This window comes from Artemia sp. Qi Xiang Cuo, chromosome 3 (assembly GCF_049724085.1).
Source record: "Artemia sp. Qi Xiang Cuo chromosome 3, ASM4972408v1, whole genome shotgun sequence".
Lineage (NCBI taxonomy): Eukaryota > Metazoa > Arthropoda > Branchiopoda > Anostraca > Artemiidae > Artemia > Artemia sp. Qi Xiang Cuo.
This window is the reverse complement of record NC_142796.1, coordinates 71061179-71088867: the sequence shown is the minus strand read 5'-3', so window position 1 is coordinate 71088867 and position 27689 is coordinate 71061179. Positions and strand designations below refer to the sequence as shown.

Below are 27689 nucleotides of genomic sequence, written 5' to 3'. Positions count from 1 at the left end.
TCTTTGACAACGACTTAGACTTAGAGTGGTCTACAGAACTCGCTTTTTATTCCAACCAAGGTATTTGTCTCTTATTTTAAGTCAGGATCACAAATTAGAACCATTTAAAAGCAAGCGAAAGTACAACTGCTCACATTTAAAAAGATATGTCCGAAAACTGAGGCTAGCTTTTGGAAAAATGACAGAATTTGCGTTTAATTTCAGATATCTGTTCCGTATTGTCAATAACAAATAATTTTTTTTCCTTTAATTAAAAATCACACACTGAAACGCCATGGCGAAAATCTTTCTAAATATAGAAAACTCACCAAGTCCTCCTCCAAAAGCAGGTGTGGTTGACGTAGAAGTCGTAGTACTAAAACTCCAAGCATTTGAAGACAAACTTGTGAGCGGCGTGAAATCGCCAGTTACGGAAGGCTGTTGGCTAGGTGACTGTTTCCCACTTTGGAATATATCCGAATCTTTTAAGGAGGAAAGGGCGAATTGACCAGGAGTTAGGGTTGGGTCATCGTCAACAGATTTAATAGGGTGACCCTAGAAATAAATAAATAAAAGACCTTTTATTGCCAAGAACAGACCAGTCACAACAGACCAACAGTCACAACAAGAAGTATCTTTAAAACTATTTTCAGCATATTTGAAACACTTACCATACTTATATGCGTCCAGCTCACTTTTGGCGCAAATGAGCTAAAAGCTCTCTAGTAGCTAAAAAGCTACTGACTACTTTTTTACATTTAGTATCTACTTTTCTGAATGTAAGGCCAACCAACTTCAGCAAAAACACACTTGTTTGTGCGCTTAGCTCATATATTACCAAACAAAAGTTGTGTATGTGAAAACGAAGCATTATTAACTACCAGCTACACATTGGGAGTTTTATCACTTTTTCTGGTTTAAATAATCGAAACAAACTCCCCCTCCTCCCAGAATCATTGAAACTTGTGGTCAACACTTTTATACAAAACAGCATGGAATATAAGGCCACAGGTACGATCACTTTGGACTTTTTCTAGGGGGATAGGAAGATGGATCAAAAGGTTCTAACAAGCAATGGAGGAACCTGGCACATGCTAAGGTTTCATTTTTAGTCCAAATACTTGGGACTAGTGGGAGTACGCTGACATACGTTTCTCAAAACATTCGAAGAGCAGTTCTAAGAGACAGATCTTAGGGGATATCCCTGTGTATACATTTATGCATGAGATCAGACTTAAAAAGCTAGCTAAGAAATTGAAAAAACTCGATTACAGAAGAAAAATCTTATATAAAGTTCACAACAAACACTAAGTTTTTCCACTCTCCTATTGATTTTCACCAATATTGACAAAATATATCTTCAGGATAATATCTAAAGCTTTTTTATACTTTAAGAACAAATTTTTTTGAACTCTGAGTTTTTTGAACTTTGCAAAATACGTTTGATGTATGACAATAAAGAGAAAGACAAAAAGAGGAAGAAAGAGACCAGAGCTTGATGTAAGATTCTTTTTCACTTATGCCATTCAAATGTCAAGCCAAAGGTCTGAACTACGAGAACTGTTTAATGACTTTTTGGTTACTAAAAACATACCTCTTTTGCTGAAGTTTTTTAAAAATTTTAAGAAAGGTGTAAGCTAAGGCATAGCAAGTTAAGGCTCTGGATGAATGAATGAATTTTCGGCTCTTGAAGAAACATTCTTATTAGTAAGGCGTGGGTTTTGTGTCACTAGAGATACCTAAACACCGCTTTTTAAATATAGACCACTATGGGCTGTGGTTTCCTATTTACTAAGTTGCAACAACCGCTGCAACCATAATTGCCATTCCTCAGCGCTAAGGTTATTAGTACATTTTTTCCAATTTCATAATGTTAGAATTTTTCTTAAAGTAAAAATTTCACAAAGTTAAAAGTTTCATGAAATTAAAAGTTGTCATAAGATTGACGCTAAAATGCTTCATAAAGTAAAAATTTCATAAAGTTCAATTTCATAATGTTAAAAAGTAAATAGCGACGACCACACTGCCTTTCCATCATAAACAATAAGTAGAACAATAGGGAATTTTTTTTATATAAGACAGTGGTACGCAACTTTAAATGAAAAATGTTAAAAAGAAACAAGCAAACTGAGTAGAGCATAGCCCCCCCCCCCCACGAGCCTTCATGACTGGGAAATAAAGCAGGGAACTGGATTTGATCGGCGAGTTTTATTGAAGTAATATCACCGTAAAATAGTAAAAAATTCTTCCTATAAAACTTTGTCATCATTAAAGAGTAATGAATATAATAATATAATAGTAATGAATAATAGTAATGAATAATAGTAATATAATAATAATATAAGTAATGAATATAATAGTAATGAAATGATAATGAATATAATAATCATTTCTATAGGAAATGAATTTCAGCCCCTCCCCCTATATTCCATTTTTTTAGGATTATACTTCCTTTTTTATTCATGATAAATAGTTATATTTCCTATTTCTATTTTAAGGTTATGCGGTGTTGCTAGGTATAAATAACCCGTCAGAAAGATTTCAGCAAAATTGAAAATGAAAAGGTTCAGAAGTTAAGACTTTTAGGAAATGACTTGTTCCGAAAATAAATTTGACTTGGCCCATACTATTACAGCTTTTTAGAACCTGCAAATAGTTTCAGGTTAAAGCAATAATGTTTTTTTAAGCTCAAACTAACACGGAATTATTACATTCTAAATAGTCAACAATTAATTACTTACCTTCCATGGTTTTCCAGGTTCAAATTCAGGCACAAGATCAGAAATTGAGGAATACGCCTGCTGATTTGGAACTGAAGACCATGTATCTTTACCCGAGTCACTGGCAGTACCAACTTCAGATGATGTCGAGTCAGGCCATCCACTCTCGGAAGTATTACGAGACATCGTCGACCATGTGCTAGAAATTATATATACTTTTACATTTCAGTCCAAATTATTCTCGCCTACTTCCACAGCAATATTCACACACGTCTATATATCCAAAAGGGTAACACCAAGTCAACGTTATTAATTTTGGCCCATTCAACCCCATTGATTAACAAGACAGCTTTCAATTTGCTTTACTTGAAAGTTTAGGCCCTTAGTACAACAGCATTGCTATTCTTTAACATAGTAACATAAAGGGGATTCGACGCATTAAAATCATTTTATGAGCCAGCACCACAGGCAGCTCCCAAAACAACTTAGGTAACAATTAATAGGGGATCTTAATCGTGTCAATAGTTCGAAAACTTAAGAAAAGGCTAAAAGCACAGTCTATGTAATGTACCATAGAGTATAAAGATTATGCATCCTGTTTCTGTAAGGCTTTCAATCAAGGCGATTAACACAATAGGGAACTCCCAAACATGCCAAATTTCTCAGATGATACTTTCTTTTAGATGATTTTTAATGTTTTCCAAGCAGGTATGTTGGAATATTTTTAGGGACTGCTCTTTCCTGAATTTCAAAAAGAGAATTCTGCTTTATTCAATCGAAAAAAAATCACATTTTCTAATAACGTTTCATCTTATCTGAACTGAAAAATAAAATAAAATGAACTGATTTTTTTTCAATTTTTACGTCACGTCACTCATGACGTCATATATGGTTATGAGTACACAATCGGTGTTAGATATTACGTCATGTCACTTATTACATCATAAATGGTTATTAGTAGACAATCAGTGTAAGAAATCGGACTTGCTTCACGAATCAAATATCTTTGAAAAGATGCAGTATGAAAAGATGAAGTATGAAAAGACATCAAAAATGCAGTTTTTGTATAGAGATTTTTTTTTATTTTTTTTTTTATTAAAAAAAGCTCTAGAACTTTTATCCCCCTTATTTTTAGCCGGGTGATTCTTTTGATTTTCTCAGGCTCGTAAATTTTGATGGGTAAGACTAAAATTAACGAAGCTTAAAAATTTAAAATATTTACCACGTTCGTTATCACGAACTGTTTGATTGCTTCAAAAACCAAATATCTTTGAAAAGACTGCAATATGAAAAGACATCAAAAATACAGATTTTTTTTATAAAAAGTGATTGTATTTAAAAATTTTTTGATTAAAAAAGGCACTAGAACTTTTAATTTCCGTTCGAATGAGCCCTCTCACGACATTCTAGGACCACTGGGACGATACGATCACCCCTGAAGAAAAAAAAAATAAAAAAAAAAATAAAATAAACACGCATCTGTGATCTTTCGTCTGGCAAAAATACCAAATTCCATATTTTTGCAGATAGGAGCTTGAAACCTCTACAGTAAGGTTTTCTGATACTCTGAATCTGATGCTGTGATTTTCGTTAAGATTCTATGACTTTTAAGGATTGTTTCCCTCCTTTTTTCGAAAATAAGGCAAATTTTCTCAGGCTCGTGACTTTTGACAGGTAACATTAAACTTGATGAAACTTATATATTTAAAATCAGCGTAAAAATCCTATTCTTTTGGTGTATCTATTGGTATCAAAATTCGGGTTTTTAAAGTTTCGGTTGCTATTGAGAAGAGTCGCTCTTACTATACAGTTCGTTACCACGGGCTGTTTGATAGCTCTTATCTCCGAAAAGAAAACTGGAGAACTTAAATGGTTTTCTAAGATTTCCGGGAAAGTAGATGTCGGCTTTTAGTTTTCTATCGTTTATTTGGATCTCTTATCTGAACTCTACAGATTATGGCAAGCCCGCCTAATCAATCCTAAATAGTTGGACCACACTAACTAAAAAAGCTTATAATGGAGACATGGTGATACTTAAAGCTATCGAGTCCCCTTAATATTATGCCCAGTAGCTGGGTGTCATGTAAATACATCTCAGCTAAGGTCCTCAGTTACTACAGTGACCATATTTTATTCGCTAATATTTATTATTTATTAAAATAATATCATTCTATGATTATGGAGACAAATCAACTACGTAGACGAATTCTTATTCAGTCAAGTTATGGAAGAGCAACCAATTATAGAGAAGGATTTTATCAAATCAAGCCAAAGATGTCACAAAGCAGTCATTACAATGGTAATGTCTCATAGCCTATCTTTGTTCGGAAACCTTTCTCCATTTTCGACATACTTTTTAGACAAGTATAATGGAAAACTAGCCATAGAGCAAGCTCAAGTTTTCAGACCCAGCCTGAGACCCAGACCCACGCAGCACTATTTAAATATTATTTACAGTCAGTCAGAACCAAATTCATTTTTCTTAATTGTGTTACCATTAAAAAAAATATATACATAATTCTTTTTGTTATATTTGAATTACAAAATTCCAGAAATTCAAAAAAAAAATAAAATTTTAGGATAGGCCGGGGGAAAGGTTAGAACATACACAAAAAATGCTCTTAGATGGTATCACTTCAAAAGGAAAAGAATATTTTTCCCCCTCTCAAGGGAAAAAAGAGAAAAGAAAAGGGAGAGAACCTTGACAGCTAATTAAAACTGCGTATTTGCACCTTTGTTTGTAGCACAAAATTACAACATGTACGACCGGAGGAATTAAATGACAAATGGCTCCTTCAAACAACGTGCTATTTGCTTGGCAAAGCAGGGTAAGGAATTTTATAAAGCAATATTAGAAAAATTTAAAAGCACCATATTCACCAAACTTAATTTTGAAAAGGAATTACCTCTAGTTTTTCGACTTTGTGACACATTTAATACATTCCAATATTCTATTACAGTCAAAAGATTATATATTGCACAAAAAGACATAAAAATTAACAGAAAACAAATTGGGTATCAGAAAATTTTCCAATGTGTTTGCCCTTTTGATAAACCTTAGGAAGAAGAAGGCCCTTGCATCCCCACCCCCTTCTGTGCAGGTATGCTTATGACCTTCAGGCACGGCATCTGTGGTATATATGTCCAAATACAGTCAAGCTTGCTTATTTAACCCATTAACTGAGTATCGCTCAGCTCAGTATCATGGCTAAGCTCTCAATTTATTTAAATAAGCTGGCTATATTGATTACTTTTGTTCGGGGGGGGGGGGCCTTTAAAACACATCAAAAAGGTGTTCATATGCAATTTTATTATGTTTTAAGAGCCAAACAATTCGGAGGGGGGGCGCAAAGCCCCTAACTCCTCCCCTGAATATGGCCTTGGCTCTCACTAATTTATTCTTTTTTAATGTCACACAAAAACTATTAAAATCTAGTCTCAATTGTTAGCACATTTGAGCCGTTTAGATGTCAAATTGACTGCAACCAAAAAACAAACAACGGGATAAAATCCAAAAAGAAGATAACAACCGGCCTTCAAGTGCTGAAGATATGATGAAAAAAACAATCTAGGAATGTTCATGTGCTGTTAAACAATGAGTTCTGAGAATCTGTTTAAAATTCACTTTGAGGTAGACCTATTCAAATTGTATTCGGCAAGTTGTTTACTATTTCATACCTAACACGCTCTTTGCCGTTTTTTGGTATCAGTCCTTTTTAAATATCTTTATAAACATGCCAAGTTAAGAGACAATCCAGTGCTTTGAGGATAAAATCTAGATAAAAAAGTAAAGGGTAGACTTAAGTGATTTGAGTGTTAAGCCTTCCATTATCCTTCTAAAAACTGAAATTGAAGGATATTATCAACTTTTAACATGAACAGACTTAATAATGCCTATTACCATAATCCAAAAAATCAAGTAAAGCACTTACTCAGAGGGAGAATTGAATTTTCCAGCCCCTGCAGAGCCTGGAGCGCGCATAAAATCCATTGCATAATCTGAATCCTTGCTGTCTAACGAAGGGAGCTTCCAGGTGCCCAGTCGAGACTGACTTGAATGACCCTTAAAAATAAAAAGAGCCGTAAAGTATTCAATCCTGATGAGAACACTAAATGTAAAGACAAATGCATTATTACATCGAAAAATATCCCTAAGTACGAAGCTTTATAAATTTGTAGGTAATTATAGGATAGTTTAACAGTATTGGAAACTAACAATTTTCACGACATTTACAGCGAAGTAGACAGAACTGACTGAAATTCTCTCTATCAGCCATTATTCAAAATTACTTGGCTTAAAGTAAAAGTGTAGTTCCAACAGCCGAGCTCACAGTGGCGTTAATTCCAGAAAATTGAAGGAGGGAAAGGAGAGGGCAAGATAAATTTGTCAAAATCTAGGATGGGGGGGATTTGTCGTTTTTTTAATTTTTCAATGAAAATAAAATAAGGCACCAATCAAAATACCCCCCAAAAGATATTTTTCAAAATGTGAAGGGGCATATCCCCCTTCCCCCAATTGACCCCACTCCCAGCTTAAACCAGTGACTTCAAACACTGGAACTCACCGAAATTCCAAGAGACTCCATCAAAAAGTGGGTTGACTCAGGTGACCCTAGCATATGGTAAACAAGAATATATGTGACAAAATTGGAAAAGAAAATTATCCATATTTTCCAGAAACATTCTAGGTATTTTAACCAGACATGGCTATTTCAATGCTTATAGATTCAACTGTTTTACTTTAACGTATTTCGTCACTCAAGGACACGAATTCTATCACGAGTATGGAGGAATTGAACTAAGAAAGAGAAAGAAAACAGACAAAAATAATTATTCTAAAGCTATAGCAATCACTCCAACTATTCAATAAACTTGTTTCGTAAGAAACGGCTAACTAAGTAGTACCGCAGCACGCAAATTTGAATACCTAGTTTCAAAAAGTAAAAAATACCAAAATTTCGATATAAAAAAAGTATTTTTTCGAAAAGTTGAGTCACGCAGTAGAAGTTTCAAAAATCGGTAAAATTTTGCTATCAAAAGAGATTCAGAGTGTCATTCCGATCTATAGAAAGACTCCAGCTTTCCGGATTCCAATCCACTGTCACATCACTAATATAAAGATATACCAGCCTATGGTGTAAAAAGTGATCTTTGAGATTGATCCCATAGTAATAAAATTAAATAGCCCATAACTCCAAAAACTAGAGTCAGATCAAAAAAGAAGGTTAGAACGGCCTTGTCCAATACTCCTATGTAGGAAACTAACTGTCCCTTGGCTTGAAGAACGAGGAAAATTTATTGGCTTGAAAAACAAAAAGTGGGTGAAAAAACGATATTCTGCATCGATGGCATCCCCCCCCCCCTCTTTTTTTTCCCTCCTCAGCTAGCTGGGCACTGGAAAATCATAGAGGGCTGTTTAATGGCTCATTTTAAAGGAAATTGTTACATCTAGTGCCTTTTGTAATTAAAAAAGTGTTTACAGTAGAATCAGTTTTTTGCAAAAAACCCGTATTTTTCTATAACTATTCAGAATTGTGCATATTTTTGTATAAAGAAAAACATATTTTTGTATAAAGAAAGCATAAGTTTGTATAAGAAAAACTTAGTTATAAGAATCTTATCCTCTTGTATTTTGTTTAATTTACTTGTTTGTTTAAATAAATACATTTTGAGCAAAGTTCTGGTTTGTTATACAAAAAATTAGTATGTCAAGCATCAGCACTATCAGCTTTCTTTCTAGCTGAGGTTCTCTCGATTATGGAACTTCAGTTGATGTCCTCATGACCTGAAATTCTAATCGGATCAACATAAAAACGATAATTTCAAAGTCAAAGTCAATGCAACCCCATTTTTTGTCTTGCCGAGCTCCCCTTGGCTTGAACAACGAGAAGAATCTATTGGCTTGAAAAACAAGAAAATTTGCTTGAACAACGATATTCTGCATATACGGCGTCTTTTTTTCTTTGTCTTCCTCCACAGCTAGTGGGGCACTGGAACATCATATAGAGTTGTTTAATGGCTCATTTGAGAGGAAATTGATTTCTTTAAAAAAAACTTTCGTAATCAATAAAAATAATTTTTAAAAAAGAATAAATTTTTTACGAATAACTGTATTTCAATGTACAAGATTGATGAATGACGTCATAATCGCAGGTTGTAACCAATGTTGGGGGAAATTCTATTTCAGCCCGAGAACAATAATGTAAACTATTAAAAAGCAAAAAAAGTAACGTCTTTTGTCATTGTTATTGCTGTTTTATTATGTTATGGAATTGTTATTGTTGAAATGTTTATTTCCGTAGAGCGTTTTTTTCTTCTTTTTATTTTGCCATGGCTCTAAGAGGCAATTTATAGCAATAAATATCTTTCTAAAATATCTATCAGAACTATAACGTGAGCAATTCAAAAGCAATGGCTTTTATCAGAGGATTAAAAACTGGGTAGTTTGACAACAAAATGGGCCTACAATTATGATCCCAGGGTTAAATTTCTATGTTATTCTATTCGGCAGACCTTTTTGCATATTCATACCGGCAAATTATTATATACTATTAAGAATCAAATTAAATTGTAATGTGCAATTTGAAATGTCTCATCTTCAGCAAAAATTTTTATTTGTGACGTTCTTCATATGAATTCTTGTGTTTCTTTTTTCAAAATTAAGGCCCTAAACAAATTTTCCTAAAGTCGTGACCAATCTAAATCGTCTTTTCACACCGAAAAATGGTAGTATGCAAATTTCCAGAAACAAATTATAGTCTCATTTTGGAGGAAAAATTTTTATATATATATATATATATATATATATATAAAAGAAAATGTAGATATATACAATTATTATTCGTTTTATAAGATAGGAATGATAAAAGATTCAGTCCTTCTATTGCCCCCCCCCCCAAAAAAAGAAGGAAAACAAAACAAAAATTACCTCTTGAACAGCCATATTCTGAAGGCCAGCAGAAATGGAAGCAATTGAATCTTTAAATGGATCTGCACCGCCAAGGAAGGGGGCGCTGCTTCCCCCTTGTTTAATAAACATATTTTGCTGAGTTTGGATCTGTGCTTGAAGGCCAGATATTTGATTTTTGACCTGAGCCACTTGTTGAACAACACGCTGAATAGTAGGCTGAGGAACTTGGCCACGACGAGCCATCATCTGCTGATGCTCGGCTGTCAAAGTTTGCAAAGTCTGGAACACCGAAAAGTGGCAATAAATAATAGAAAATTAGACAAAATAAATATAAAAAATGTTTATAGCCAGAGCCACAAACCACGACGAACCATCATCTGCTGATGTTTGGCTGTCAAAGTTCGTTCAGTCTGGAACACAGAAAATTGGCAATAATTCACAAAAAATGAGACAAAAATGATATAAATAAAATTCATAAAAAAATTATAATCAACGCTATAAGCCACGACGAGCCATCACCTACTGATGCTCAGCTGATAAAGTTTTGAGGAGTCAGGAAAACAGAAAACTGGCAATTAGTCATTGGAAATTAGACAATTAAAAAATATTAAGATTTTGTTCTCGCTAAAAGTTTTATTTGTAAATTTTTGAAAAAACAAAATCGAATCTTAAGCCCCTTTTGAAAAAAGGTTTTTTTAAACATAAATTTGCCTGTGAAAAGAGCCCGATTATCATCTGTACACATAATAAAAAGAGGCACCATTTAAAGACGGGGAAGTAGGCAAAATCCAGGGCACGTATCCAGGGGGATAAGCGACAAAAATATATGTAGACAAATTTGTGTTGCATTTTATAAAGTTTATTTTGTAAAAGCCCCCTCCCGGACAAAAATACCCCCCCCCCCCTCCAAAATATATGCTGGATACGGACCTCGCTACATCCTTATCTTTTGAAAACTGACATCGACGCCTAACGATTATCTATTTAGCCATGGGCACATAAAACAGCACGCAACAAGCTCCATGAACAAAATTAGTTTCGCGAGGAGAAAGTTCCGTTAAACACACTCCGAGGCTGCACTCACGGAGTCCAAACACGCACACACACGGAGTCCACACACTCCAAGGTCAAATTCTTTGTACGTCCCTGGTAATAGGTATAATTTTTTAACCGAAATAAGTCTCAAGCATGATCAGGATACATTGGAAAAGATCAATTCAGCAAAATACACATTACAGAAAAACTTAAAAAAGATATTACCCTCGTTTTGCCAATGCGTTTGGGAAGAAGTGACAAGGACCCTCCCCAAAGCACCCTTCTCTTTCCCCCTAAATACTCCATTAGTACTCCAAGATGTGTCAAGATCCTCCATTTAACAATTGACAATTTGTCTTGACACTCCAGTTTAGAATACGTTATTTATAAAGATATGTGTAGCAAACAATACCTTCGACCTTCCACCATTAAACTGTCTCTTTTATTTCTTTCAACAAATCTACTCCAACCTAGATGCTCCATCAGTACCTAAAGAGGCAGAACTCTCTACTTGACTCAATAATTGTCTTAATACTCCAACTTAGAATAGAATTCGACTCTTTTTCTTACAAACCTACCCATCCCTAGATAATCCATTAGTACTGGAAGAGGCAAAACCCTCCATTCGACTGAATACTTTGTCTTAATACTCCAATTTAGAATAGAACCCGACTCTTTTTCATACAAATCTACCCCTCCATAGATAATTCATTAGTACCGAAAGAGGCATAATCCTCCATTCGTCTCAATAATTGTCTTGATACTCCAATTTAGAATAGAACCCGACTCTTTTTCCAACAAATCTAGCCCTCCATAGATAAATCATTAGTACCGAAAGAGGCATAACCCACCATTCGACTCAATAATTGTTTTAATACTCCAATCTAGAATAGAATTCGACTCTTTTTCTTACAAATCTAGCCCTCCATAGATACTCCATTAGTATTGAAAGAGGCATAACCCTCCATTTGACTCAATAATTTGTTTTAAAACAGCAATTTACAATAGGTAATATACCACATATAAATACATGTGTAACAAACAGTCCCTTCGATCTTCTCCAATTAGACCTTATTTCGCTTCTCTTTCATCACCCAAATTCAAAATTTATATAGTCATCAGGGGCATTGAACCATAAATCGTTGTAACTTGGCCTTTACCCAGAAATCATAGTCTATTCAGACCCTGAGAACTGCATAATTTTCTATTTTCGTACAATTAGTAATAATATTTTATTTCTATTATTTTATATTAGTCTTGTATTAGTATGTATTTCAATTTAGTATTCATTTTTTGATCTTAATCCTTTCTCAAGTCTTCAATTTTAGTTTGTGCTCTTAAAAGCAAAAGTAGTCACGCTTAAACAGGACAAAGAATATAACGTTTTTGTCATTTTCTGAAATAGTACTGCAGCACATTTTTTTAATTGTGCTGCATCACGAGCTCTCCAATTTGACAGTGACCTTAATCTGATTCTAATTTATTGCCCTTCGACTATCGTAAATTGCCCTGATTTATGTAACTTCAATTTACGCTGCCCGCAACTTCAAATTAGTTGCGTAAACAACCCTTTCAATTTACGCAACAACGATAGAAAGAATTCTGAACTATTTTGCAGACAGAGCAAAAAACCATTTCGGGTCTCACAAACGGTATTTCTTGTTACATAGGGCTAAAAATTCTCATAATTCTGAAAATAGAAATTCGTCGTGTGTTTTTTCTGGGACGGCTACGATTAAATCGTGTTCTTTAAATGGTTTATTTGGACGTTAAACGATCAAATGGCATATATATTTTTTTAAAGTTTAATTCAATTCATCCGTATTATTGATTAGAACGATGAAATTATCCTTTGGTTGACATGGAACATTTCCTAATTGATTACTTTTTTATGAGCCTGTATACAATAATAAAAACGGCCTATAGCGGTTAGTATTATCTATCAACTATCTTAAAAAAAACAACCCACGTGTCTGAATCTTTTCAACTAAACTGTAACTAACTCATGCCCCAACCCCTCCTCATCTCTAAGGGAAAAGGATGATATAGAACAATTAAAAATGTTAAGAGGGAGCGTTAGTGACAAATACAGATGCCTCTGACGTCTTAAAAAAAATATATCCAGTTCCAAAGGTATTTGAAACACGAAAAGCTACCCTACTGTCTCATGTAATAACAAAAAATAAGAAAACAATAATTATATTTCAAGCTATGTTCAAGTTTACTCATTGACTCGTTAATTATTTTCTCTAGCTCATTAACGGGTTACTTTAACTATAGACCAGGTGTGAGAAGACAACTTCCATCAATTCTCTGTTGGACATGTTTAGCGCACAAAGTTCAGGGACGTACAGTCAACCAAACGGCTATTTATCCGGGCAAGGAATTTTTTCCAAAAGTTCAAGTATGTGTCGCATCAAGCATGGCGATCTATACAAGGATTGCGAATTATAGAAACGGACCGTGACAAGCTTACAGAAAAGGTATCCTTGCAAGTAGCATGCAATAAAAACGGCTTAATTAACGAGACTATGCCTCGTTCTCTTGCTTCTCGCTATTATAATAAACTCGTTTTTATTAACATTGTTCAACATTAATTAACAAAACTTTTGTCTCGTTAATTAACTCGCTTTTATTATATCCTCGTTGCAAGGTATCTTTCCTGTAAGCTTTTCAGTCCAGTTCTCCAATTCAATGAATTGTTCACATATTTAGCAAATTCAGGTGATAGAAGCACATAGCTACATACAAATAGAACAGTGAGTTAATAAAAAAGTGACTTACTTTGATTTGTTGAAGCAGTTGATTCAGAAGATACAAAGTTTGAGGAGCAAGTGGCTGATTCAATATTTGTGGATTTAAATGACCAGCTGTGACTGCCATTTGGATCTGGCTCACCAAATAGCGTACTTGATTCTGATTGGCAGCATTAGCACCTCCTGAAGGAGCAGCTTCAGCACGTATATCAGATCGACCCATGGCACCTCGCTAAAAAAAAGAGGAGCTATACTGTTTGAAAGATCTTCACTGAAATATTGGGATGAAAATGCGGGTTTTCTTGGCATTCCAGATACTTGCCATTAAAAGGAGCCTCCTGATACCCTTCTAAAATGTTAAGTTCATTCATTTATGAATATCTTCACAGCAGCAAATGACATACTTTTAGAGGAAGATGATCAGACGAGTTTTAAATAGATATGAGGTAGTTGATTTTTTTTTAATATTCAAGGGCTCTTCCTCCATACCGGGGATAAATAAAGGTGAAAAGGTGATGCTGGGTAACAAGAAGATAGATAGTGGGATTCACTTACCCGAGTAGCATCATTAATAAAGATGGTGGATGCAGCGACGATGTAAAAAGTAGAATAGCCAAGACCCAGGATATTTTTCACAGTTGAAAAAACTTTGGAAGAATAGGAGGATAAGCCTGCGAATCAGGATTTAGGAAGGCTATACAGGAAGTATGGCTTGGATATGTGGGCACTTCGAAACTTCCACACTTCGGAAGACAAGAGGACTTGTTACATGTTTTCCAGAGGTATTGTATAAGGAGTCTTGGGTACCCGTTTGCCTGACATTATGTCAAACAGCAAGTTGTGCAAAAAAAAAAAAAAAGTTCTATCCCACTGTCTAGGGCTATAGTCACTATCAGTGATCAAGTATGCTTCTGAAGCATGGACGCTTCAAAAGATTGAAAAAACTATACAAGATTTTTTCTCAAGAAATTGTTTAATGATTGTTCTAGATACTCCTTCAAAGTATCGTATATCAACCAATAAGCTGTATGAAAAGTGTAGTCGTAAGAAGTTATAAGAAAGGATTTAAATTAAACTGAAACCTCAAGGGAGAGTGTAAATAGTAAAGCTTTGAAAATATTAGGTTGGAGGAGGACCAAAGGAAGTTGTGTCGGTCTAAAGAGGCTTAGTGCTGCAATAAGTTGTTGGTAGTAGTAGTAGTAGTATTACATGCAGATATTTATATATTTTGATATTCTGTCTTCTTTACCACAAAAGTTTAACCAACCAATTAAAAACAAAATAAATAAACGTTTATTCAGGATTCAATAAATACAGATAAAAAAAATGTTTTTGTAAATTTTTTCTCAATTCTTTTTTTTTAATTTACTTCTATCAGGCACTGATTTGAAGTAAAAAACAGTAGAGGGTTTTTTTAATCTTGAGTATTGAATGATCAAGGCAACAAATTTGGTGACAAAGTGGCTAATACTGTGGCCAAAGCTGAATACTTAAGCAGCTAAGGCATTACATTCCTAAGGAGTGAGTAAAGTTTTCATTCTCAGCTTTAGCCAGATTTTGCAGCATAGAAGCAAGCACTAGAGTCTGTCAGACGAAAGGCTGAAAAGACCTGTTACGTATACTCTCTTGTGAGCATCGGAAACCTACTGGCGCTGATTGTTTAAAAAGTAACACTCGCTTCGGATAACCGTTGTACATACCGTTAAACTACAGTTTTCAGAGCTGAAGATTAGCTATTCATTGGGAGTTACAGACACTTACGAAGTATAATATAATAGGTAGACGTTTATTTGAGCTATTTTTTTTAGATCCTTGGAGAAGGGTAAAATCAAGCCGCTTGGAGGTGTCAAAAACCACCTAAGAATTAAAGTAAATTGAGAATTAATAGCAAGCCCAAGATAAAAAAAAAAAAAAAAAAAAAAAAAAAAATCAAAATTGCATGGATAATTCAGAACATAAAAGATCTCTTGATTGGACGAGGCTTAGGACGCAACTATGATTATAAATGCACATTATTTCGCCTCTTTTTTCCTTCTTTGAACTATTTAGGTTTTTTTTAAACTTTTGTTTTTAATCATTTAATTTTACTGGCCTAAGTACCGTTTTAAGATTTTTTTCTTACTTTTTTTAATTTCATTAAATAATAGGCTAGCGAAATAAACTAACAATATAGAAATCATAGTCATGGAATATAGTTTCATCAGTAGGTTAATTATGTGATAACAAAACGTCATAGAATTACCATGATGCAAAATCATAAAATCATTCCGCTAGCACAAACAAAAATATTGGTGGGGAGGAGGGGTTTAACAGGTAAAGGCTGATACTTTACAAGAGCAACATATTAAATTCGAAGAATTGGCAGCATTAGTTGAAACCCTCAAGCCTACTAAATTTAAAAATTAAATGCAAAACATAGGATCACTCCCAAAATTGTCGAATAGCTTGCTTCAAAGGCCCTGAGTAAGTCCATTTCTTCAGATCGTCTTGGTGGGATTAATGTGACAAGTGTCTAATCCCAAAACAGAGGACAATCACAAACCCCAAAACAAGTTATTTGGACACAGAATCACCCCCAAAACTTTTTTTTTGCGGCCTGGCTACGTTTTTTATGTAGTCCTGCCCTAGTCCCATTTTGGGTCGAGTAGATCTTCACAAGCTGAAGAATTTTGTATTAAATACAAAATGAAAACGATTTCGCAGTGTTTGCTTAACAGGATTTAAATTACAAGTAAAATTAAGATTACTCAAATAAACGATTAATAAGAGATACGCTTAATTTATGATTAAAACTGGATAGGGTAGAAAGCCTTACAAATATATCCATTGCCACAAAAGACCATTTCTTCAAATACGGCTTTAAAGCTTAGGAGAACGATTTTAGCGAAATGGGTACATGGAGAAGAGAGGAACAAAGAGAAAGACATAACTCACCCCAGGATACATCATGGGTGGTTGACTCGGTTGTCGAGTGGCCATCGGAGGTGGTACCTGTTGATTGGGAAGAAATTTACTCATTCCACTGACTAGACCAGCCTAAAATATACCACTACGTGTTAGTACATCCACCTTAGAATAAAGTACACATCAAAGCCATATACGGTGGCGTATCTACGAGGGGGAGGGGCAAGGAAGGAAATCTGTCCCTTGACGCAGCCTCGTCGGGAGCTCCAAACTGAGTTTTTTTTTGTTTACTTGTATTGTGGTAGTGATGGTCGGGGGAAGGGAGGAATCGGCATTGTCCCCGGGCACTGAAAACCTTAGCTACGCCTTTGGCCATACACCACAGCTTTTAGAAGCTTCGTTTCCCCCTGAAAATGATCAACAAGACCTCCCCTTTCCGCCTTGAAAAATTAAAAATGATGATCAAAAATTCAATGTAATATATTTTCCCGACTTGTGAAACTCAAGACAAAGCTACCGCAATATGATTTTGACGCTAAAAATGAGTTTTTAAGTAAAGAACTAACTTGATGAGATCATTTTTGGCAAGAATGTAATTAAATATACCGCGATTACAGTGGTTCCCAAAATGAGATTCCAACACCCTTTGGGGCCCCAAAGAAAATCCGTAGTGGTTTTGAAAACTAGGTTAAAACAAAATTTACGCAAGATTTAATTCATAAGTAATATTAGCTTAATAAAAAAGTATAGGGAAGATGTTAATTACAATGAATAAGATTTCATTCTTTTTAATGTCAAGAAGCTATGCAGGCATAAAATAATTCAGAGCCCGTTTTCCAACAAAATAACATTTATAAGATAATCTTATAATTCTTTTTAAGCGGTTAGGAACTCTTCCAGTGGCTTCGGGGAATATTAATAAGTATTTATATATATATTGTATATATATATATATATATATATATATATATATATATATATATATATATATATATATATATATATATATATATATATATATATATATATATATATGGTCTTTTATCTTTTCATCTTTTAATATATATATTAAAAGATGAACAGAATGTTATTCATGTATATACCCTACTGAGTGTATCTCACTACTTTTACTTCTTATTAGTAAGTTGTTTCGTTGACAAGAATTTTTGAGGAATAAAATTACAGTCTTCAGTAATTGCAATAAAAAGATTTTAATTGCAAGTGTTATTACGGTTCTATTCGTTACTTCTTTTCAAACTGAAATGATATTAGCGTTGCATTAAAATAAATAAAATGAGTTACAAATAGAAGCAAAATATTACATTACAGAAATAAAATATAACTCCAAAATACGATTAGTTCAAGATCCGAAGCTATAGCATGTAGTTGATAATTAGAAGCCATAACACAAGAACCATATCAGTAGCACCCCCCCCCCATTTTCAATATTAAGTATTGCTTAGCATGAGACTAGTATCACTCCTTACTAAATTGCCATTACCATCACCACCATGATTATCCAAAAAACGTGATGGTTCTTATTTATGTAGAGCTAAATGCATACCGCTCTATACCATAACAACAATTTCCTTTTTTCTAATTATTGTTACAAGTTACCAGAATAAAGAGCTTTGTTTCATTGCTAAAGTAGCCCGTGTATGTGTAACGTACGTCCATAGACGCGTTTCCATCCCTGAAGGTTACCAGGGGTGTAATGTTCTAATACTTAAATGTTTAAAAGTTTTGTTTCATAATCCCCTCCTTTACAGGTCATGGAGCCTTTGTGGGGATTAGTGATCTTATTTATTGAATGCTTTTTCTTATTTTTTGTTGGAAATGTGTTTTATCTTATTACTTTGTATAACGTTTTCTCAATAAATAATACAGCAATAATATAATTATAATTCTTTTTTTTTTATTTGAACAGCATATGATATCTTATTTCCATAGTCAGTTTCAGATCTGAGTTATCTATATTCACACACACACACACACACACACACACACCAAGCCACAATCCGAGTTAAGAAAAATGAAAGAATAAGTAAGAAAATTGAAGACACAAGACAAAAAAAAAACTTGTCCAAAATTTTTGACAACTTTGCAAATATGGTTACTAAGTACTGCAACAAATGCAGCTTAAGTTTTTTTAAAGTACAGACTGATTTACCCCTCCCCCTTAATTTTTATACCCCTCCCACTTTTATAGCTTCACACATTTTTCCTTTATTTTATGTTTGCTTTACCTTTTTTTAACGCTTTTTTTTTAAGCGTTAACAAAATTTCTCTTTAAAAAAAAAAGACAGAGGGATAAAAAGCCCTATAAAAAAAAACAAATTAATATAAAAAACAATATTCTTCCAAAACAGTATTCTTTTGAAACAATTTACGCAGTAAAAAATACCATTATAATGCTAGAAAAAACACTGTTCCCAACATTAAACAAAACTAAATGGCTGGACGCTTTTCGACGCTAAAGACAGACGCTTCTTCATAAATGAAAAAGCCTGGACAGACGCTATTATGACTAAATGACTGGGCAGACGCTTTTTCGTATTCTAGGCAAACATGTTGAATTTGTAAAAAATACAGGTTCAGCTAAGAATTCGCGGGGCAAAGCATGCCGTAGTATATAAAGTGAAATTGCATTAACTCTTAAATTGAGACATAAACAATAATAAAGGAACTACAACAAACAGAAAATAAAAAAAAGGAAATAAAAACAAAAAATTTTGAATCCTTATGCAATAAAATAATCAAATGAAAAAAAGGGGAAACAGAGCAAAATAGCTTCTGAAGCTCCAATAAAATTAATTTAGCCTATCAATAGAAATAAAGTAATGTTAAATACCACATTGTTTCCATAAAGTGGAAAACAAACCTGAGAGCCGAATTGCATATTTTGAGAAGTCTGGCCACCAAAACGGTTTGAATATGAAGGATCAAATGGAGGCATATCTCGGTTCAAGTCGCCACCAAACATGTTCTGACGACCGGCATTTAACATCTCAAGGGCATCTTCAATTTTTCCACTGGAATTGATTAAAGCTGTTTCTACGTCCTCTTTCTGTTAACAAAAATCAAAATTATTTTTCAATTGCTATTTAATCAATTTAGTTTAATAATTTAAGTTAAGTATTAATTTCATTTAATTAATATTTTATTATTTTATCTGATTTATTATTTAATTTAATAATTATTTAATTAATTATTATTTTAAAATTATTTTTAATAGTCTATAATTAGATTATAAATTCGATGTCCATGAATAACTAAAATGAGCAAAAATTAATTAAATTTAAATCTAAGTAGTTAAATTAGATTATTTATAAATTTATATATGAGCGAAAATTCAAACATTATGTATAATTATGCAATTAACACATTTAATTGATGCGTGAACATTTTTAAAAATGAATCAAATATCTTCTAATGTGATATTTCTTCTTTATTAAGCAGTTTGCTCACTCCATGGAAAGGGTCTATCTTGACTATTTTAGGGTTTCTTCTTGTGACATTATTAGGTCATGCCAAAAAATCTCGTAATTACTACGTGTGAAAGTATTATATATGTATGAAAAAAAAGAACGGTAAAAAAATATATTGAATGATTATAATTATTTGAATAATCATGATCTAATACTTTTTGTGAATTCGCTTGAAAAAATTTCCGGTATAAGCACTATTTACTGAAATGCTAACACTGCTCTTTAGGAAAGAGGCGCACCTTTTACACTCAGCATTTCCATCATGAAAGATAGCTATAGGTACATTTACGATGAGATTTTACTAATACCAAGATTTAGCTAGCACTAATTTAAGCGAATCAGAATATTTCGAAGTATTTTTCAGCCAATCAGATGATCCTATGAAAACTCTGATAGGCTCAAATTAACGCTAGCTAAATCTCGGTATTGGTAAAATCTCATTACATCCTCAGATTACATAAGGATCATATCCCCAGAATGGTTCTACTGAAAAGCTAAAAAATTAGAGAAACACCAGAAACCACACCGGTGTGGGACAAGATTATAAAAATGACAAAGGACATATTCCAGCATTTTCTAGGAAGAGAGAAAAGCAGCTTAAGGATAAAAAATTGCAGTAAAATCAATTTAAATAACCCGTACATAGTATCCCATCTATTGTAAGGTAATTTAGATTACAAGTTATTTTATCTAATTTTAATTACCAACCGATATTCTCAACGTTTAAATGATACAAGACAGCAAATTCTAATTCATAAACACATAAATTCTCCAAGATCGAAAATTTTATTACCTCTTTTGGTGTCAATTGAATTTACTTTGAAATTTCTTGAAGTTTAACCACTTAACTGAAAACACAATTACTCGTAAGCTATTTTTTACTATGCCTCATTGATAACTATGACTGACATACTCCTATTTACACATCGTTGACAAGAAACTTGCCAACTTCTGAATAAATTTGAAAATTGTGTAAGTTGTTTGGATCTTTATTTGAGTGGATTTTGTCTTCAAAAAGACAACAACGCAACCTGATGCAGCAGTACTACTACTAATAATAACAACTTACCGCAGCACCAGGCCTCCTGAAGCCAACAGAACTACACACACTCCTCATACAACCTAAACTATTCAAAGCCTACCTCTTTATACCCTCCCTGGAAGTTCCAATTTCCCTTAAATCTTTCTTTACGACATCCTCCCACCGCAACCGCGGGCGACCTGCTTTCCGTTTAGTTCTAGACGGTTGGCCAAGAAGGACAATATTCGGCAATCTATCATTTTTCATCCGCAGAACGTGCCCTAGCCATCTCAACCTTTGTCTCATAATAGCCCTTGAAAGTAAGATTGAATCATACTTTTCGTACAGCCTACTGTTTGAAATACGGTCAGTCAGCCGGGTACCCAGAACAATCCATAGACAATTTCTCTGGAAAACATCTAGCAAATCTTCATCTGTTTTTCGGAGAACCCATGCTTTAGATTCATATTTGACCACTGTCACACTGTAGCTTCCAATATTCTAATCTTGGTTTGCATACTTATCTTCCTATTCTTCCAAACTTTTTCAACACGGGTAGGACGGACACAAACCAATAAAATTTTTTATAAAGCAGATTCTGGAGCCAAAACACGATGTTGCAGCCCTCTCTGTTAAAAATACTTCATGCTGGGAAGGTGGCAATAGAGTGCAGATTTTTTAAATTGTATGACATAAACTAGTCTTCAACAATTAAACATTTTTATCAGAGGTCAAAGGAATGAAGAGCTGGATTACTCTCCACATAGATACACCGTGAAGACTACCCATGAAGGACCCACACCACGACCATTGGTCGAACCAATTGGTCGACCAATGTATTTCGTCATTACATTACACATCGAAATACACTATGTATTTGGAACCCGAAATACATAGACATTTGTTAGCATCTGATGTTTCAGATCCTCATTAGTGAACAGTGTATGCCAAATACAATAGTTTGTTTATATGGTGTTTATATGTATTTTTATGTATTTTCTGTATTATATGTATTTTTTTAAACGACAAAGAACAAAAAAGTATTATAACAATACAGTAATATTACTTAATCCAGTCACAGCAAGACTGGAATAGTTTTACTGAATTGTAATAAAAAATGGCATCAATTGTGAATTCACTTGTGTGGTTCATTTTTTGATCCCACCGCCGATAATTGTTGAGCCCCAAGCTTGAACTCGATTTCAGCGGGTTCGGGTTGAACAGACAGAACACATTGGCTGCAAACAATCTATAACAGATTCCTGTTAGGCCAGGAATTTCAAAAATGCACGAGGAGCTGAGTGTCAACCTATTTTGGAACACAATGCCCTAAAACGAGACTAATAGGGGATGCCTTTTTTAAGCTTGAAGACAAAGGTGTATTTCTTATTGTAGAGACTGATTTTGTTTTTGTTTGTTTTTTTTGCTGGTTTATCACCGACATTCAGTTTTTCTTTAATTTGACACTAACTAGGATTGAAAACTCCTTAACTACACATGGTGGGATTTTGCCCGCCAAGTGCTTAAAGACTTAAAGATTTAAGTCCTGATTTTCCCGTGTTTTTTTTTCGGACATATAAGATTGCGTATCAAAAAAGGGAAAAAACTCACTGTCCTTGGTACTTTAGCAACTGGATCGTGGAAAAACCTTTGAATAAACGGCACTTTTTTTCGTTAATTTTAAAATAGTGCGTCTTCTGTTCCGGTACATATATGACTGCGTATAAAAAAAAAGGGAAAAAGCTCAGTGTCCTTGATACTTTGGCAACTTAATCGTGAAAAAATCTTTGAATGAACGGCCTTTTTTCCTCCTTAATTTTAAAATAGTACATCTTATGTTTTAATATGAAGGATTTTAGATATTCGACGAATTATCCGACAGCTTATTAATGATAATCTGATGAAAAGACAGTTTTAAGTAATGGACAATGAATGTTTTATCCACTTTGTCAATTTAATTTTGTATTCTTTACTCAGTTTAAAGTCTATTGCTGTTTTTACACTTTTTTGTCCTGTTTTTGCTATTTAACCCCGAAATAACAATTCGGCCCTTCAGGACTTGTGAGCACTTTTTCGAAAAATATCATATCAAATCGATTTTTCGTGTGAAATTTATCCATCATCGAGAGCGTGTGTCAGCATTCGTCATACTGGGCCAAAGATCTAGAACTCAATTCCAGCTCAAATTCGTGATCATTATGACAAATGATTGTTTAAGAGATTGCTGAAATTTGTCCGAAAGTTCAACCCGCAGAAGAATAGTTCTGTGTGTTTTTTTTTTGTAGAATTGCAACCCAGTTCCAGCTCAAAAGACTGTCAACAAGTTTGTTGAAAAATTACCTGTAAGTTCAACCCGTAAGAACGTAGTTCTCTGTGTATTTTTGTTCGTTTGTGTCTGTGGAAATGGAAAATTCCAGCTAAAAAGACTGTCAACAAGGGTGTTAAAAAATTACCTGAAAGTTCAACCCATTAGAAAGAGTTCTCTACTACGAGCCATGACCTCACAAGCCATGTAGTTTCATGACGATTCGTTTAGTATTATTAATAGATCATCCTCCATCAATATGTAAGTCATTTGAGGTACCCATCTTATACAATTATCTACACTTAACATTAGAAAACGTACCTTATAACCCATTTCAATTAGAATCCTGTATGGTTTACTATTCCATACCATCTCTCTTGTAGGTCTTTGGGGCCCCCGACCGCTGCCTGGCCAAGATGGTTCATACACATCAGGCTCAACACCCCACCCTCCAGGTCCAACAGAAGGTACTTTCTTCATCCAAGATGGCGTAGTGGGTACTTCATCAAGGCCCCATCCAGGCTCACGTCCCGCATCAGGCCATGGCACATTATGAGGAGGGCCAGCGCCCCAAGATATGTCAGGATTGACACCTACAAAAAACATTAGCTACAATTCAGAAGGTAACTTGATTGGATTCAGTCACAACAAGGAGGATGATCACCATGTTATAGTTGACTGTTAAATAAAGCATGTAAAAACAAAATATATACCACACCACTGAAACCAGAAGCTTAATGGCCTATTGAGTAGGAGCTGAAATACGACTAACTAAAATATCTGTCTCAAATTTGTCCCGCGGCGTGCCCATCAATTTAGTATGGATGGAGGAGGAGGGTAGCTATAAATTTCATTCGGACAGAGGAAGATGGCATTTAACTTACCTTCATTTAGTTTTCAGTTGCTTTTTTACAATTCTATTGACTGAAAAAAGGGAAAAGCTTGACATTTGCAGGAAATTAGATTATGATTTTTTTTGGCATTTTTTGGCCGGAAAGAAAATTACATTACGACTGGCAAAGTGTTAATTTTACTACAGTATTTAGGACATTTTTTGCATACAACTTCGTCTGGGATATGAGAGGGCAGTATTCAGAGCCCTATCCTCGCCCCACGAGTGCACTCCTAGAAATATAATTTATTTAAATCTATTGCAAAGCAAACTTATGATTAAAAAAGTAACGTTTAAGATCATGTCCCTTTTTGGTGTCATTCTCCCATTTCGTGTCAAATCTAACATTTGACAGCTTACAGTTAACAAATTCTCACGAAACAACTGAAATTCAGATTACAGACGAGGCAAAATACGCCTGGTCCTGCTGGAAGTACAAGCACAAGTCAACTTTAACAGTGTCCAAGTCTAGCTAGTTTATTTCAATGTTAGGGAGACGACAAAACCATTAAAGAAACAATATCCCTTTTTAAAAGAACATTTCCCTTATGCAAAAAACAAAACAGTTAAGCTGATACCAAACGACCCTCTTACGGTTCTTCCTGGTACCTATACATTTTTTCCTAGCCCCATAGATCCTCGAAACCTAACGATTTGGACATGAAATTCACATTTGTGCAAAATCTATACTATCTGTATGTAGACAATACTTCTAAAAACAAAAGATCCATTACCTAACTTTATTACACTACAACTGCATAATTAAAGTCAAAGTAATTTATAAAAAGTTTTATGTGAGCAAAACTGTCAATTCTTTAGCTTCTACAAAGGGTGCACACCCCATTCAAGGTCCAATGGTATAGAACTTTATATTTTGAAACGACAATCTGCAAAATGTTCCATATTTGAATTGTACAAGTAAAAACAAGTAAGTTGTGTCTGAAGATTTTTGGAAAAAAAACTCATTAAAAGCTTTAGCAAGCCTCTGGGCGGCACCTTGAAAGAACTCAAGTTTTGGGGAAAAGAAAAGCAAGTTCCAAGAAATCCTTTTCAAACTCATCAAGTCAAAAACCTCAAAAATAATCTAAATTAATTCCATTCAATTTAGAGGAAAAATACGTTAGGAAGGTTGTTTGTTTTGGGTATGCCAGATAGACTTCTTAAAAATATTTTTTTTAGTTTGGAATTAAGAGTCTTAGTCGTCAAACTGTTCCCAAATGAGCACGAACAGCAAGCTGTTCCCAAATGAGGTAGGAAAAGCTCACAAAATTGTTAAAAAGGAAAGTACAACTCCATGGGAGGGGAAAATTATGGGGTAAAGGAGAAAAAAAACGTGGTGACCATCCACCGGTTAGGAGCCACAGATCTAAAAGGTAAGCGTTGTAATTTAATTCAGTAACTAAGATACAAATTTTCTTCCCTTGGCTCAGTGTTTAAAATGGGTCAGGTTTAAACGTGTATCATATTCTATTTAGACTGAATAATGAGTTACTAATAAGCAACACAACATTCTCTATAATTCACTATGTAAACATTCTAACAAAATAGATTGTGAACATTCTTTATAGACTCTTGTTAGCTTAGAAAGCCTTTCCCTCCTTTAAATTTCTACTATGCAACATGTTGTACATTGTGCAACATTTTTCTTGTCCTTTATATGCAAAGAAAAAAAAATGCGACAATCAGTTAAATTGCTACGTAAACAACAGCACAAGAAATGCTGTAGAGTATCACAGTAGACTACATAGCAATTTAGATGTAGACTAGAAAGCAATAAGTAGATTAGGTAGTAATTGTACAGTAGATTAACAAGAGTCAGGGACGTACGCAGGGGGGAGGGGGCTCTGGGCCCGCCCCCCCCCAAATCTCACGATTTTTTTTCATTTTCCCATAATTTTCTGATTTTTCTCACAGAATAATGGGTTTGAAGGATTTGGCCTCCCCCCCGAAACAAATTCCTGCGTACGTGCCTGACAAGAGTAAAAACAATTCTTTCAGCTACCAAGTTTCAGCCAAGAAATTGATATTAAATTAAAGCACTAGAATATTTACTGTAAAACAAGAGGGATATAAATAAGAAGCAAGAGAGAAAAAATAATAAACACAAGGAAAATAAACAAAAAATAATCTAACTGTAGAGGTAACTTTAATTGCGAGCAATATAACTGTAAAATAAATAAACAGTCAGAAACAAGAGGGAAAAAATTCAACCAAATTTACTACAAAATTCTTTTCTGTGTGAGAAAGCAAAATACGTACCTCCAGGAGGTGCACGAGGAGGCGGTCCAGAAGGCATTCCACGCCCGCCCATTTTGGGGTTGGGCATTTCCTGCCAACCAGTAGATGGCTTTTGAGCTGTGCCCCACAAATTGGTTCCATCATCGATCGAATTAGCTCTTTTAATAGCTTGCATCGTTGGATCGTCCCATCCAGTCGGTTTCGTTAGGTCCTTTGGGGGTAAGGCACCTCCCCATTGACCACCACCCATTGATCCTGGAGGTTTTCCCTAAAATTTTAAATAAACGTTAAATTCTTTTTGTTTTGCAAATCTAATGTTACCTTCAAACTATATCAAGCCATCTAAACTTATATTTACTAGTAAATTAAAAAAGCATGTGAAGCTTTTTGAAAAGTTGTTTTGCGCAAAAAAAAGAAAAGAAAAAAAAAATCAACTGCTAGCATTTTCTCGACCTTAGGCGTCGTTCAGACGCTACAGTCAGTCTTGGATAGAGTCCCAATGTTTAACATCGTTGAACTTTCTACCAATCAGAATCCAAGATTCACATAGTGTGGGAGTTGTTCAAAGATAGAGTTCATCCTATCTTCCATAAATCATTCTGAATTTTCTATGTCACGAGAAACAGTTGCAAGAGCTGGAAAATGAAGCTCTCAAAATGCCCCATCTATGTACAAAGCAAAATTTTTAGGTGAAGTGCAAATCACACTGCCATTGCCAACAACGCTGTGCTGACATCGTCATCAAAAGCCGATGTTGGGATACAGTTAATGATTTGAAAATCGTGTATCTTTGACATCTTATAGCCTGTATCTTGTAGCCTGTGGTTGCACAGTGAATTGATGCTCTGCTTTGCAATACAGGTCCCATGGTTCACGACAGGCCTGCTACTTGTCCCTGTAAAAAAGACCCAGCGCCAAATAAGGGACCCTTGGCTCTGGTTTGTTGGACTTTATGGCTCTTAAGGGTCCTTATTCTTTAACCTGTATCTTGTAACAAATTTTAGTTTCGATACCCCATCATAATTTTGGGCCTAAGAAAGATAATTTTGAAGTTCGTTAAATAGAACTCATTCTATGAACAAGGTACTATGCAATACATTAATCAGCACAGCCAAGTATTTTCCCAATTGTACTTAACCTCAAGGACACCGTAACCTCCTTTTTGACTTTAGAGCATTCTTGAACGCTATTCTGACATGTAAGATGTTAATGTATTATCGGCACTTGTGTCTTATAGTCACCACCCTCAAGTTCTGTCGAGAAATGAAGTTTGGTTAATGCTAATGAAACAAAACAATATGATGAAAATTTAATAGTTTATCAGCAACATTATGAAAACTACTGCACCGGATTATGGAAGGGGGGCCGCCCTGGTTACATTATATTAAATACACAATTTAAACTAACCTAATCCAACCTTAATACTAACTAATATTTAATT

The 27689-nt window shown here is 34.4% G+C and overlaps 1 protein-coding gene across 1 annotated transcript in view; it reads right to left on the bottom strand.

Moving 5' to 3' along the window:
* The window catches only part of gw (trinucleotide repeat containing adaptor protein gawky), an 85350-nt gene that overhangs the window by 18796 nt on the left and 38865 nt on the right, over positions 1-27689 (bottom strand). The window contains exons 9-17 of the mRNA XM_089086542.1: positions 26270-26516; positions 23440-23711; positions 19186-19371; positions 16335-16436; positions 13429-13632; positions 9628-9888; positions 6632-6762; positions 2721-2898; positions 309-534 (exon numbers count right to left, since the gene is read on the bottom strand). Of these exons, the coding sequence (XP_088942668.1) occupies positions 309-534; positions 2721-2898; positions 6632-6762; positions 9628-9888; positions 13429-13632; positions 16335-16436; positions 19186-19371; positions 23440-23711; positions 26270-26516 (1807 nt within the window). The remainder of the gene's footprint in view (positions 1-308; positions 535-2720; positions 2899-6631; positions 6763-9627; positions 9889-13428; positions 13633-16334; positions 16437-19185; positions 19372-23439; positions 23712-26269; positions 26517-27689) is intronic.